This window comes from Cygnus atratus, chromosome 25 (assembly GCF_013377495.2).
Source record: "Cygnus atratus isolate AKBS03 ecotype Queensland, Australia chromosome 25, CAtr_DNAZoo_HiC_assembly, whole genome shotgun sequence".
In the NCBI taxonomy this organism is placed as follows: domain Eukaryota; kingdom Metazoa; phylum Chordata; class Aves; order Anseriformes; family Anatidae; genus Cygnus; species Cygnus atratus.
In genome coordinates, this window is record NC_066386.1 from 3610240 (window position 1) to 3624790 (window position 14551).

Sequence of the window (14551 nt, forward strand, 5' to 3'; positions counted from 1 at the left end):
AAGATATCAGGCTTTTAAACGGCTGTTAGATGCCAACTGCTTTCAAAAATTCAACTACTTCAAAATCTTTGGGTGTTCAAATCCAAATCCCAGGAGATTAGATACATAGAACGGTTTAAAAATATAAACAAACTGTGAAAAAAAAATCACTTTGTTGCACAAGTTTATCGTTTTTCTGATGTATTCTCTTAGCGTTCAAAATTTTAGCAAAGTTCAAAATTACTGTAACGCTTCCATTGTGCATAGACTGTAATACAAAATGGAAATAAAATTTCCCAAAAACTCGACATTTCTCGGAAAAGCAGAAAATATTTGTTAAAATGAAAGATCATTTTCAGAACAGAGAGACTTCTCCATCAGAGGGAAATCCAATCTATGCTTTTAAATACTCTGTGTAAACACTACTGGTTTTGACCAAAGTAGAAGCCATAATAAACAAATGATGACTTTCATACAGAAGCTTGTTCAAAGTTTTCTTAGCGATTTTTGCACCAAAGGACCTTAAAAGCCCTACTGAACTTTATTTAAAGTCCTTACCAGTTAACTTCTTCACAGGTTGGAGCCGAACACTGATAGACTGATGTGTGAGTAAGGGGGAGGATGGAAGGGAGCGGGACATGCCCTCCATAATCCGAATGTGCTGCATACCTTCGGTCACTGGGAGTGGCGGAATAGCGTAGTCTGGTTCAAAAGCACAGTCGTTCTCTGTGGAGGTGCCTGAGAGGAACATAAAGAGAAAACAGAGCTGGTTAGAAAAGGCGGGCTTCTGCTTTCATCATTCCCAGACAGAGGACTGTCTGGTTCAGGGCGAGCCCAGCCGGAGTGCCATTTCGCTGCACGTCTCTCTCAGCCCTGCAGATAGCAGTGGCGGCTGCTTTTTTGTGTTTGCCTGGCACGATCTTGGTGCTTCCCTTGAAGAAATTATGTTTCTGTAACAACATCTCAGCGTAGCTCTTCAGATTATGAACAGCATAGCCATGAAATATTTATTTTGATTTTTCTCGCTTGTCTTTAAGAGTCCTAGAGTCACCAGTTTTGAATTTAATTCAGAGAAACCAATAAATCTTTCACTCTATTTTTTTTTGTGAGCTTAGATTGTGGATTTCTAATAAAAATCCTTCAGGTCGAATTAAATTTTCTCTTTACATTTCACTAACATTCCTTATTTATATATGGCCTGCAGATTAAGATAGCTTTCATACTTCTTCCAAGCCCACAAACACGCTGGCCTTCCACATGCCAGGCAGCGCGGCCATCAAGGTCGGCACGTTGTGCTGGGGAAATGCCGGGCTGGCGGGACTAGGAGATCTGAGAGAGGGCAGACACAATCTTGGAGAACAGTCAGGGAAGGCAAAAGTAGCTTAAAAGCAAGGGATGTAAAAGATACTGGGGCAGATGGAATAAAGGTTTGTTCCGGAGGACCTTCGGCAGAAAGAGCAAGGACTGAACAAAGCCTCCCGAAGCAGCCCCCTGAAGCTCTCCCACAATGACCATGCAGACAAACCCCACGCCCTTTAAAGCCGGGACGGAGCCCGCGTTCCTACAGACCCTATGGAAGACAGCCAAGTAACACAATGACAGGTGGGGATAGAACATCTTTGACAATAAATGCACATATTGCTAATTATTGCAATGCACATTAGTGACAACCGAAGCGCAGGTGTTGCACAGCAGCAGGCGGTCGGGGCCTGCTCCTCCTCTCCTCCATCGCCACCAGCCGGTTCCCTGCCCGCAGCCAGCCAGGCCATTAACCTAATAGAGACGGCTCAGAATTCAGCTGCAGAAGCCTCTTAAGGCCCTTAATATTTCATTACACACACCGTAATGAGATTACGCTCGTGCCACACCTTTAAGAGCTGGGTTTTAGCTTTTAGTGCCTGCTGATGTTTTCCCTCCAGAAAGACAATTATTATGGGATTTCCACTGGACACTTGTGTGGTTCTCAGGGGCTTGAAGAGCACGGTTAGAAGATGAAGCACAGCTCCTAGGGAACGGGCAGGCAAACGAAAGCGGGCGGAAGACAAAAGGGTAAATGCCTTCAAATATGGGGTATTGCAGAGGAGACAACGGACTGACTTCATTCGATAGCCAAAGCACAACGTGAACACCACAATATATGAGCAGAAGGGAAGGCCACACAGAAAGAAGTGTTGCAAGTCTTGGACAAGCTCCTGCAGCGCACTACGAGGTGGCACCACTGTGGTTACAATCCATCCACGGCTGATGCCAACTTTCAAGAACCTCTCTCAGCATTTTTGTACCACTCACGACAAGAAATCAAAACAAACACAAACGCGCGTTACCCACACGCTAGTTCTGACAGTTCAAAAATATGACTTTACTCTCTTCCTTTCCGAGCATTTGCCACAGTTTACTGAAAATGCGTTCAAGGCCTACTCTTTACGGAGGAGATCTTTTTCATTTTTTTTTCTTTTTTAACTTCGATACAGAGAAGTACGGTAGTTTGATATGTTTTATTCATTAGAGATTGTCGTTATTGCCACAAACCAAGCAAGACACTGATGTTTCTCTATTCATTTCAAGCTGCTTTAATTAAGTGCGCACACAAATGCTCTAACAGAGCACATCCCTTTAAGGGAGGAATGGATCATTGTTTGTTCTTATCTTTAATTTTGTATTAAAAGATGCTGTTGCTGACATTATCTTGTGTGTTTTTTTTAACATAGATTTTAATATCAAATCTTTGGGTGTAGTCAGAAAAAGCTCGAATGACTGCCTCGCCACCTTCCCACCGCACTTACTGCTCGTTCTACATGAGCTGCCAGAGCAAAGGGAGGTGATCACCAGGGAGGTGATCGTCCCCCTGTGCTCTGCTCTGGTGAGGCCAAACCTCAAGTACTGTGTTCAGCTTTGGGCCCCTCACTACAAGAAGGACATTGAGACCCTGGAACGTGTCTAGAGAAGGGCTACGAAGCTGGTGAAGGGCCTGGAATACAGGTCCTATGAGGAGCGGCTGAGGGAGCTGGGGTTGTTTAGTCTGGAGGAGGCTCAGGGTAGACCTCATTGCTCTCTACAACTCCTGAAAGGAAGCTGTGGGGAGCTGGGGGTCGGCCTCTTCTCACAGGTAAGTAGTGATAGGACTAGAGGGAATGGCCTCAAGTTGTGCCAGGGGAGGTTCAGGTTAGAAATTAGGAGACATTTCTTCTCAGAAAATGCAGTCAGGCATTGAGGCAGGTTGCCCAGGGAGGTGGTGGAGTCACCGTCCCTGGGGGTGTTTAAGGAAAGGCTGGACATGGTGCTTAGGGACATGGTTTAGTGGGTGATGGTGGTGGTAGGGGGATGGTTGGACCAGATGATCCTGAAGGTCTTTTCCAACCTTAATGATTCTGTGAAGCAGCTGTGGGTGACTGCAACAAACCTGCTGCCAGCACCGCTCTCTCACAGGCATCGAGCCTGTGCTTACATGCCTCTTCGAGGCACGGCACCGCTCCTCTTCAATCACAGGAAGAAGTACTCTGGTGTGCTGAGACTGCCTTCCTCTCACCTCATTTTAGTGTCCACAACAGAGCTGCCTACATCTGAGCAGGCTGTGCAGAGGTGCTCCTCAGTGGAATTTCAGTGGAGTTTAGGACAAGATGACACAGTTTTGGGTTCTGCTTTAGGAAGAGGATCGTGCCCTGGGCTCCACCCAGTGCACCAGCGTTTGGCACAGACGCAGGCAGTCATTCCACAAACATCCACCTGTAACCAGCGTTTGCACACCTTTGGCCAGCACAGCAAGGCCCAACGGCCACAGCTTCAGAGGTGGAAGGTCGCCATTTCTCAGATCGCTTTCCATTAAGTGCTAAGCAGCACATCGTGCCAACAGGACAGATGAGGTGTGCTGAAGACGCACGTGCTCTCAGGAGCAAGCCTAAGCCTCACGCTCACACAACGCACAGGACAGCAGCTGCTTAGCTGACCTCGAAACCTGAACTTTGATGAACATCTTCGTGTGTTTTTTTTTCTGGTAATTGCCCAAAAGATGCAGTGGCTATGCTTAATTATGGAGTTGGGCCTAATTTTTTTGAGGAAGGCATAATTTGATAAAATGCTGTTAATATACCTTTAAAAAGAATTAGTATCTTCCAGTGCTGTATTGCCAACTTAGTTACTGGCCCCATACATAGCTTACTTGACATAAGACATTGCTTTTTCCAGAGTTGTTGAGCTAAACACCTCTGCTGACTCTGCAAGCCTGTTCCAAATCACCCGTGAGTGCCAGGAAAGGCAAATGGCATTAGTGCCAAAATTGGCATTGACATCGACAAAAATGATCTACACTTAAGGCTTTGGGGAAGACCTAAAAGTCAGTGCACACTTTATTATTACACTTTAAGCTCAAGGTATCTTTGACCAAGGATTGCCGCTTACCTAAAACTGAAGGCAACTGGGGGCAATAACTTATGTAGAAAAAAAGTAACGACAGAAACTTGACCAAGTTTTCAGGAATATTTTCCCTCTTAAAATTCTCAAGTGCTTTAAAAGAAAACCAGCAAACTCGCAACATATCCAGAACTTATTGTTTTCATTCCACACTGTCAGAATTCCTCTCGCACCCTGGCCAGAGTCAACAAGCAAACAGGGTCACTGAAATAGACTTAAATTTGTTTCAGTCAGAAGGAGTACTGGGCTTTATCAAACCCTGAGATAAGGGAACATTCATGGCTGAACCAGAACTTTGACAGTTTGTCTATCACCTGTACTTAAATAAACTGTTGCTATAAAGTGTATATTTGAACTAATAGATTATTTCTTGAAGTATTCCAAGACAATAAAGCTTCATAAACAACTCTAGGACTTGGACATCACGGATGGCAACACGAAAGTTTAACCAGTAGGAAGATGACCTCCTTATTTCAGTCAGCTGTTTATCTAGGCATAACAAAACCCCTTAACCCATGATGATGAGAAATTCGTTGTGCAGGCAGCCAAGCAGCTCATGCACACAGACCAGAGGCCGTCTGCTGCTCCAGACCTGCATCCACTGCTCCGGCTGCTCACGAGGGAGCTCCTTGTGAATGCTCCTACACGCTTACAGCACTGCACTCGGAGGCAAACAGAAATAAGTCGGTTGTTCTTTGGCAAGCAGGAATTTGGAAAAAAAAACACCCTCTGCCCAATATCAGTACTTTTCCACAGCAGCCAAGATGTTGACTGAACGGGCAGACGTGTAACCTGGGAGAACACGGTGTCTGAACAAGCGCACCGAAATCCAGCAGGCAACCTGGAAACGAACAGCTCCATCCAAGCTGCTGTATCTTGTAAAAACAAGCCAACAGACAGAACCCAAACAAAAAAAGAACATCATACAGACCAACGGGAAAGCAAGCGGGCAAGGCGCAGCCTTTAGAAGCAACACCAACAGCAACTTGAGCTCAACTAACTGCTGGGGAGAGAACTACCACTCGTCCTGTGTTCTCCAACAAAACGAGACAGCCAATGCTGCTTGTATGCAAGCTATCACTGAGTGCCCACAGCTAACGAGGGGATGGATAATTCCCCTATTTTAAAATACAGAATTGTAAAATGATAAGACAAAGGTCCTGTGTTAACAAAGCGGTTTCAGCTGCTGACGTTTCACAGGGCTTCGTGGCTTTAACTGTAAATTCCAATCCCCCTCATCCTGATCGCGGGCTTCAATCACTTGCAGCAATTTTGCCTGGGCAACACTGGAATGCTGCCAGAAAAGAACAATGCTCCGGAGAAAATGCCTCCATAATAAGTCATTAGGACACCATGACAACAACAGACTTGAACCTAAATGAAAGGAAAATTATTGCTGCAATCTGAAACAGAAAATAAGCCAACACACATAGCACCCACCAGAGTCATGCTTCCACCAAATGCTTTTTAATTGATCTCACGAGCTGCATAAAGATAACCTGCATTTTCACAACCCTCACAAATGAGCAAATGCTTAAAACTTATAAGGAAGCTACTTCAAAGGAAATGTAAGCCAGCACAGAGATAAGAGCCACTGCTGTCAGCGACAGCAATCCCTGTTACACAGCCACAGCACTGGTTTTAACCACCAAGCCTATTGTGAACAATGGATACTCAACAAAAGAGGCTGTAGAATCATTATTTAAATAATGTAAACACTATTTTTACCACTTTCTTCATAGGACCTTTCGCCCTGTTCTTGTAGGGTGCAACACAACAAAGCAAACGACGTACGAAGCAGCTGCTGAGCCCCCCCGTGCAGGAATGCCCACTTCCCATCTCTGCTCACATCCAGGGGGTTGTGGGAGAGAATAAACTGGTTATTGAGAACCAGCTGGGTGCTCCCCTTTGCAAGCAGGGAGGGAAGCAAGCGGTGTTTAGATTTGTGCTGGTACGTGCTGAAGACTCCTTACACCTCTGCCAACAGCCCTTGCACAAAGCTCAGTCCCTCCATCTGCAAAATGGAGATGCAACACGGGTACGCCTACGCTAGGCCACAAATTATCCTAAACTCCTTCAAACTGTAACAAGATCATCAGTTTTGTGAATATTAGCAAATAGTCGTAGCTGTATGAATAATAGCGATGGATACAATAACTCCAAGAGATTACACAGTCTGTGAAAAACAGAAAACGAATACAGAGAAGGCGAACAAACGAGAAACGAGTCACCGAGGGAGAACAACACTGGCGTTTACCTTGCCCAGATCGGCTCTGACGGAAGTCTACACTTGCCTGTCTTCGGTCTGGTGGCTCCTCGTTCCCTCCATCTGCATGAGAACCAAAACAGCAGAAGTAGAACATCATAGTGGACAGGTCAGGCAGACGCAACTTTTCCTTGAGCCCCATCCCCTAGCCGTGGGGGCAGCTCAACGGGAGCTCACGCTCGCGATGCGATGGGTAGGGCTGGGACGGGAAGGTGCAAAGGGGAACTGGGGCACCCTGCTGCTGACTGCTCCGCTGCTTCTTCCAGTTTGTCCCCTGAGTGCTGCAAACGAAGTCTAGAGGGTCCTCAGGAGCAAAAGCAGGATTTTAAATTCTCCTATGGACCCCTGAGAAATTTGAATGAAATAGGAACCAGGTTGGGCATCTTCAGTTAGCTCCTTCGTTATGGACCATTGTATCAAAACATTTTTAAAAAAAATATTAAGTGTATGATGAAACAGGCCCAGGAAAAAGAAGAAAAAAATAAAAGAAGTGCTCTTTGAAATTGTTTCCCGTTAAAACTATTTGTCAGCAAAAAAAAAAAAAAAGGGAAGGCAGAGAGGAACAAAACCACTGCTCATTACATCCTCTTCTAAGCAGCTATGGTTAACAAATAACAAATCCATCTGGATAAATGTAGAGAGGGACATTGTGTACAATACTATACAATTAATTACATGCTGGTCTTCATTGATCAACTGACCAGATTAGAAACAATAGATGCGCACATCAATATAGATGTTGGAGTACACAGGGGCTGTGCAGGCAAAAAGAAGTGTAGCTCTGCAGATGGTGAACAAGCAAAAACAAGCCTTCAAAATGCAGGATGTTTTTCAGAGGTTATTAAACCTTATGGCAGGGGGAGGGGAAGCTTTTGCAAGGCCTGAAATTAGTTTTGATACAACTGAATTCCTCAATAGCTGTATTACCTAAAAACTCGACAGCTGATTTCTGCCTTTACACTTTGGGGTTACACTAGAAGGAGCTGCACCCTGATCTGTCTCCAGGCACAGAGGGGGCAGCTCCTATGCCCACCAATAATTCAACTTTTCCAACTCCCATCACAGGTGAGTACATCAGTCTGACTTGAGAGGTAAGTTGTGTGCCGGAGCACACCTGCAGAACTGATCAGGTGGCCAAAAATTTACATCTAGCCCCTCCTGTGCCCCCAAAACCACGACCACATCCCTACTATGGAGGGGTTTCTTGCATCCTTTTCCCTTCACAAAACCCTTCCAGCCCTCAGTTCCACCTAAGCCATGTTCAGGCATCCTGAATGGGTGCTGGCAATGCAATTTGCTCTCACCTTTGCCTTTTTCCCTGGTCATACGACAGCTGCACGGAAAGGTCAGCCTACAGCAAGTTAAAGCAACCGAAAAGTGCCCGTTTTCCATCAATTGCTTGTGCCCCAACAAGCCACAGTAATTGCCAGGTGTCAAGGAGGACACAGCCCGTGACATTTTCCCTCCTCACTTCACTATTCTGTCTGCAGGAAGGATGTGATATTGGAAATACGACTGCAATTTTGACATATTCAAGGAGCTTTCATTAGCTTAGAGCTGTCCTCCTGGGGTTCGTTACGTGGAGCCTTCCTCCAGCCCGGCTGGCACCGAAGAGCACTGGTGTGACTGAGGGGCACAGGCTGCTGCCTCTGTGTTTCTGTTTGCAAGACACGGTGCTGGTTTTGAACACTGCCTAGCACGCAGATATAAAAATTATCTCTGTGCCTCCCCAGCTGCATGCCCACATGGACAACCTCGATGTTAACGAAGGAAATAAAAACGTGTTCGAGTCGCAACCACAAACACACGGCGCAAGGCAATTGTAAGGACTGAAAGTTTCAAAAGACTACAGCTACAAAAACAAAGTCGCAGCAGTAAAATCAGGAGGAAAACCTTGTATTTAGCAAAAGCCACCTCATCGTTACCAAAGGAAATTAAACCTTTATCCCTACAGTCATTACAAGCGCTGCTAAACGAGCGCCTTGCCCACGAACCTATGGCCGGTCCCAGCAAACCTGTCCCCATGGGCATGGAGCTGCTTGCACCGTCCTCTGCAAGACGTTTCCAACAGGAGGCCGCACGCCCCATGGGGACAAGTGGCAGAGATGGTCCCCACAGCCTCGTCCTACCCTGAGGACAACCTGGGAGTCCCCTGCAAACAGGAAAACTGGCAACGGTTGGGTGAAGACGCATTAGAAATCCTCTGAAATAAGACATCAAAACATGCACTGTGCATCTTTCCTAGCTTTACGTAGGAAGAAAAAATGAAATAACATCCAGTTGTCAAGAAGTATATGACAGGTTTCTTGATCAAGCAGAAGCGATGAAGCTACCACGTCTTCTTTTTAGGTAAGATAGAAAGATGTGACACAATAAGAGAAATAGTTTAAGACTTAACCATAATCTGCCAAAGCAAAACGCACACAGCAGAACACAGATTTGGATCACGTGTAGCAGTCTCCAGAAGATGACTTCATTTATTTACTAGTCTTAAAACTGCCTACACATTCTTGAGTATGTTGGTATTATTGGAACCAGGGCACAGGATGGGAGGTGCAGGGCAGTCCCCATGGCCGAGGGGCAGCCTTTCTCTCTGGCGAGCCAAATGGCCCGGCGGAGCCGGCCCCAGAAAAGGGGCCCTCAGCCCCACCAACCCTCCTCCTTGTCCATGGGAGGGCATCTTCCAGGCCAGTCCCAACACAGCTGCCTTTGGCCACGCATGGGCCACTCCATCACAGAGGCTTGCTGGGGTCACAGTGGCCACCAGTGCCCCACCTTTGCTGCGGGCCCTATAAAACAGGGCCCCTGCAGCTGGCACACCATTCGCTGAGCATCTAGGCCCTCTGACTGCCAGCTTGCGCGGCAGGAAGAACACTAGAAGTGCAAAGCGAGCAGCAGACCTCTTGGTGTGCGAGGACAGCCATGCGGTCCGGTAAAGCACCAAGAGGGAATGCATCTGACCAGGAGATGTGTCGTGGGCGGAGGGATAGTGGCGGTGGCACAAGAGACAGCAGCGCCCAAAGGACCTCTGGCACCCAGCCCATAGACAGATACAGGCAATACCACTGGCACCGCAACGATGCAGGGAACAGGCCGACCCCTCAAACATCCAACGACAGGGGGTCTGAGCCTTTCCATGGGAGCAACGGTGATGCGGGGCGAAGACGGGAGCATCACAGAGACAGCCACAGGGAGCAGAGGCGTGCCCATTGTCTGGAGCACAGCGCGGGACCCAGTAATGGCCGTAAACCAGACAGCACGGTCGGACCTGTGCATAAAAATCAAGCCGACAGTGGCATGGGACCAAGGCGAGGGACTGGACGACCCCCTGGTTCGGCACCCTGGCCTGAGAACATTCTGGGTGGAAGGCATCCCGGGCAAAGACTGGCTTAGCCTTCTGCCCAACACCGTGGAGCCAATGGAGCTGGATCCACCAGATGCGGATGAACAGATGGAAGTGGATCCACCTCGGCCAGAAGAAACCTGGGACTCCCGCAGCATGTCTTTGTGCTCCGCCATCCGAGCGCACCAACAGCATCGCAGGAGTGCCCGGCGAGCCCCCTACTTGTTGCTCAGGCTCCATCGCAAGCATTAGCTTGGAGCCACCAAACACCACAGACATGCCGCAGGCTTGCCTGCGAGATGTCCTGGCAATAAACAACTCTTGCCAATTCTTAGGGGTTGTGTGAGTGCTATTTTTTTTTTTGGGGGGGGGAATGGGCTAAAGGTGTGCCAGGGGAGGTTTAGGTTGGATATTAGGAAGAACTTCTTTACTGAAAGGGTTGTTAGGCATTGGAATGGGCTGCCCAGGGAAGTGGTTGAGTCACCATCCCTGGAGGTCTTTAAAAGACGTTTAGATGTAGAGCTTAGTGATATGGTTTAGTGGAGGACTTGTTAGTGTTAGGTCAGAGGTTGGACTGGGTGATCTTGGAGGTCTCTTCCAACCTAAAGGATTCTGTGATTTTGTTTTTAACACGATGGTAAAACCAAGGAATGTTTGGTAACATGAAGCTGGTTTGTAGGATTGTCTTGAATTCACAGGATAAACTTTTTCCATAGTGCTTTGCGGTAAGATTCAGACAACAGCTTAACTCTCAGTTCAGTTAAATGCTCCTGAGCAGCAAAGGCAGCTCATATTTCATGGTGTTAATAACACATTTTCAGTAATGCAAACAGACGTTCCAAGTTAACTTGAGAATACCTTTTCTCTAATTTATCTCAAAAGAGCTACATGATACCCGAAAACTCTAGTATATGCCGACAGAGATGTAAGAGTACTGGAAGTAAAGAAAATATAATAATAAAGGGCTTTAGGACCAGATTGGGCTTAAAGCACAACATCACAGTGAGGGATGCACGACCTCCCCTGCCAGCGCTGCTGGGGAGGAGAGGAGGAGATGTTCCTCCTGAAGACGGAGGAACAGACCAAGCGTGACCCCGTGCTCACTGCAATTTGTTTCTCCTGCACAACTGGGCTGGTTCAAAACGCATCCACTGCCCTCCTGTCCTCAGCGTGGTGCTGTGTCAGCTCAGCCCCATTCCCACTCCTGCAAATCTGGATTTTTCCTCCCTCCTCACCCAGCCGGGTTTCCACTGCCACTGCCGCAGAGCTGTTCGCCTCAGCCAGACTCGATCCTCGTTCTCCTCCTCCCAGGCATTCAGAGGATTAGCAAAAAATAAAACATCGCAAACTGCAGACCTGTGAGCGCTCCCTACAGCTCCAGCCAGCATCACTGGGGGTTTGGCCGAGCCTGGAAGAACAGCTGGGAGGCTCTTGCTTTTCTGAAAGGAAGAGCAATAGGGATACAGCAGTACCAACACATCAGCCTGCGTTTTGTACCGAGTGTTTTGCAGCTGCTCCAAAACTCAGCTTCCCCCTTAACAGGAGCAACAAGGTAGCTGACACTATTTCGGTAAGGAATAAACGCGAGGTGCTGCTTGGAAGTCTTGTACCCACTACCTTTACCAGGCATCCAAATCCTCCTTGGGTCTTCTACAACAGAATAAATCCAACAAATGAGCAAGTTCTTCATTTTAAAACAAATGACTTTTAGCCCCAAATGAGCGGCTTTGGTCTCTGGGAAGTCAGCTTCCCTAGTGAAGGGAAGCAAGTATCTTCCTAGTACAGTACTTTTACAAGAAACAAAAAGAGATGCAATACCAACCAACCAGAGGCAGTACTGCTGGAACACTGGATGGTTAAGTAGGAATTAATCTATTTAAAATCACTCGGAAGGACAGGATCTCCCCTGTGAAGTCATTTGGACATAACAAAAGCAATATTTGGAACAAAAACAAAGGCAGACTCGCTCACTATGTGAGAATAAGCATTAAGCAGGAGAGCACAGCGTGATGCCAGGCAGAGCTGGAGGTACTGCTCGTGAACACTCGACAGCAGGAGGCAAAATGGTGACAACTCGATTTCCAACAGGAACAGGAGCTGCTGCACAAAAACCATCGGCTTGGGAGAGTTCTCAGGTAATTTGCAAGTTGCACAGTGTAGTAAGGGGAGGGGGGGGGGGGGGGGGGGGGGGGAGAGAAAGATAAATAACTTCCAGGGTCGATTTAGGAGGGCTACCAGACACGTGGTGACTCAGCATGCGGCATGCTGAGCCCTCCCAGCTGCTGTACGTCCAAGCAAAGGCAAGAGGAAGCCCAGCAAGCTCCCTGTGCAGGGCAGGCACCTTCTCCCTCTGAGGCAGAACTGTGAAATGATCAATACTTAAAATAAAAATATAAGTAAATACAAACAAATTAGTGTCAGCCAGTGAAAAGGGCTGGTACCGGCAGGATTTCAGATGTGTAGTGAAAAGATAGAGGGTGGCAAGAAGAGAAGTAGCAGCCCACAGCTAAGGGTCGAGCGATGGAAGTATCTCCTCTTGCTCTCTGCTACAAATCAAGACTTTGAGCGCACTCCATTCCCTGCAGGGGAGCAGCGAGGTTACTAGGGAACAATACCATACAATTACATAATTAAAGAGTTATCTTAATATACATGCAAAAAAAAAAAAAGGGGGGGGAGCAAATTAGTGTTGCTAAGGGAACATTCATCCTTGCATTTCCTAACTTCTGAGTGCTCGAGCTCACAGTCTGGGTAGCGCGCACCTCTGCGTACTTGGCAGGCTGCTGCTGTTCAAACAACGCTGTCAGATGTTTATTTAAGGATGGTTTCAGGCAGGTAGCTGGGAGCGTTGTGTTAGTACCACCTAGGAGCTGTAGGCAGGGATCACCCACCACGCAGACAGTGGTTTCGCTCAGGGGAGTGCAAACAACTCGGCTGCCCCACGGATTCTGGACGCAGCGAAACACCGCGCCTATTGACAGAGCCTCAGAAGCGCCAGCTAAAAGAGGTCACCGCAAGTAAATTGGGTGTGAAATCCGTACTAGGAAACACGGATATCTGTATGAATTTTAAAGAAAAATCAGAGACTGAGATAAAACTGGTGAGGAGCCTCCTGCAGAAGTCACCAGGAGAAACAAAGCTGCTATCTGTGCTAACGCCCCGAGGGAAACGAGTGACACAGCACAAGCCTGAGTCAGTGATCCGTATTCTCTCGTGTCTAACAATTGAAGGAAGGAAAGCTTTTGTTATTCTGTATTTTTGAATATCTCAATGTTAAGAAGTTCCATTAAGACTTGCACATTATTTAATTTCAGTGAGACGCTGCCACACCGGAGGGCGAACACCCCCCAGCCGTACCAGGGACTGGGGTCAGGCTCCTGGGGAGGGCACGGAGCAGCTCCTGCATGGCAAGCACAGCATACGGAGCTTTAGTCTCTCTCTCAATTATGAAGAGATTAAGTAATTGCAATAATAATGCTTAGTAACAGCTTCAGAAGAGCAGCCTTCCCTACCAAAACGGGTCTGAGAAGCGGCTGCTCCCCTTTTTTTCCCCGCCTGCTCCTCTCCCCGCACCCCGCCTCTCCTGGCAGCTCCCTGTTTAAAAGCAGCGACACGACAAATAACAAACCCTCGGCGGTGCAGAGAACGACTGCGTTCTTTGAACACGCTGCTCCCAAAGGGAACAGAAAATCCCACGGGTTTTAGCAGCCCCACCGACTAACCCCACTGCCCAAAGCACCGCACAGCAATTAGCGGAGCAGCCTGCGGTACGGCCCCGCTCAGCACCACCTCGCCACCAGGTGCTCGCATTAAAGGCAAAGACAACAAGTTTTAAATAAATTAAGTGCCAGCAGCCTGACGATCCCGTCCCCCTGTTTGATTAAAGCGTGCATAAACCACGCAACGTGTCTCAATGCCTTCCCAGGTCTCCCTCTTGCTTTTGCCTGACAAAGCGATTCTTAAGGCAGGAAAATAAAAGGGTGGGTCGGTCTCCTTCATGCATGCTGGGAAATCTGCTGCAAGAACTCACCGCATTGGATGTGGCGGAGTGCTCTGCCCTAACAGCCGATACATCAGTACCCGAAAAATCAGCCTGCACCCTGCCACAACGCCGTTCCCAGCCCGCGGTCGCTGCAGGACGGCCCCCTTGGGGCATCGCTGCTGGCCCCCGGCCCCAGAGGGGAGCTGGCTGCAAATCCTCTTTTCTGCAATCCCGGCGGATCCCAGCCGGGCTCAGGGATGACACGTGTGAAATGCAACAGCCTGGGATCATCCCAGATGTGACCGATGCCTGAGAAGAGGTAAAACGTACCCAACCTGAGCCAGGGGGAACGGGCTGATCCCTTACTTAAAGGAGGAACACATCAGCCACAAATCTCCCTTAGCTGGTTCGTGAGGGGGTCCTCTGCTTCAGAAGGCAAGCATAAAGATTATTATGATAAAAACAATTAAGAAGTATATTAATTCACTAACCGAACAGCCCTGTTACTGATGGATTCCCCATTACGTTTTCCAACATGCTGAGTCCCTTCTGAGCAGCCTTGATAATTCACACA

The 14551-nt window shown here is 47.7% G+C and overlaps 1 protein-coding gene across 1 annotated transcript in view; it reads right to left on the reverse strand.

Moving 5' to 3' along the window:
- TANC2 (tetratricopeptide repeat, ankyrin repeat and coiled-coil containing 2) overlaps positions 1–14551 on the reverse strand; it is a 244554-nt gene that overhangs the window by 148031 nt on the left and 81972 nt on the right. The window contains exons 5-7 of the mRNA XM_050715451.1: positions 6644–6715; positions 4851–4853; positions 538–717 (exon numbers count right to left, since the gene is read on the reverse strand). Of these exons, the coding sequence (XP_050571408.1) occupies positions 538–717; positions 4851–4853; positions 6644–6715 (255 nt within the window). The remainder of the gene's footprint in view (positions 1–537; positions 718–4850; positions 4854–6643; positions 6716–14551) is intronic.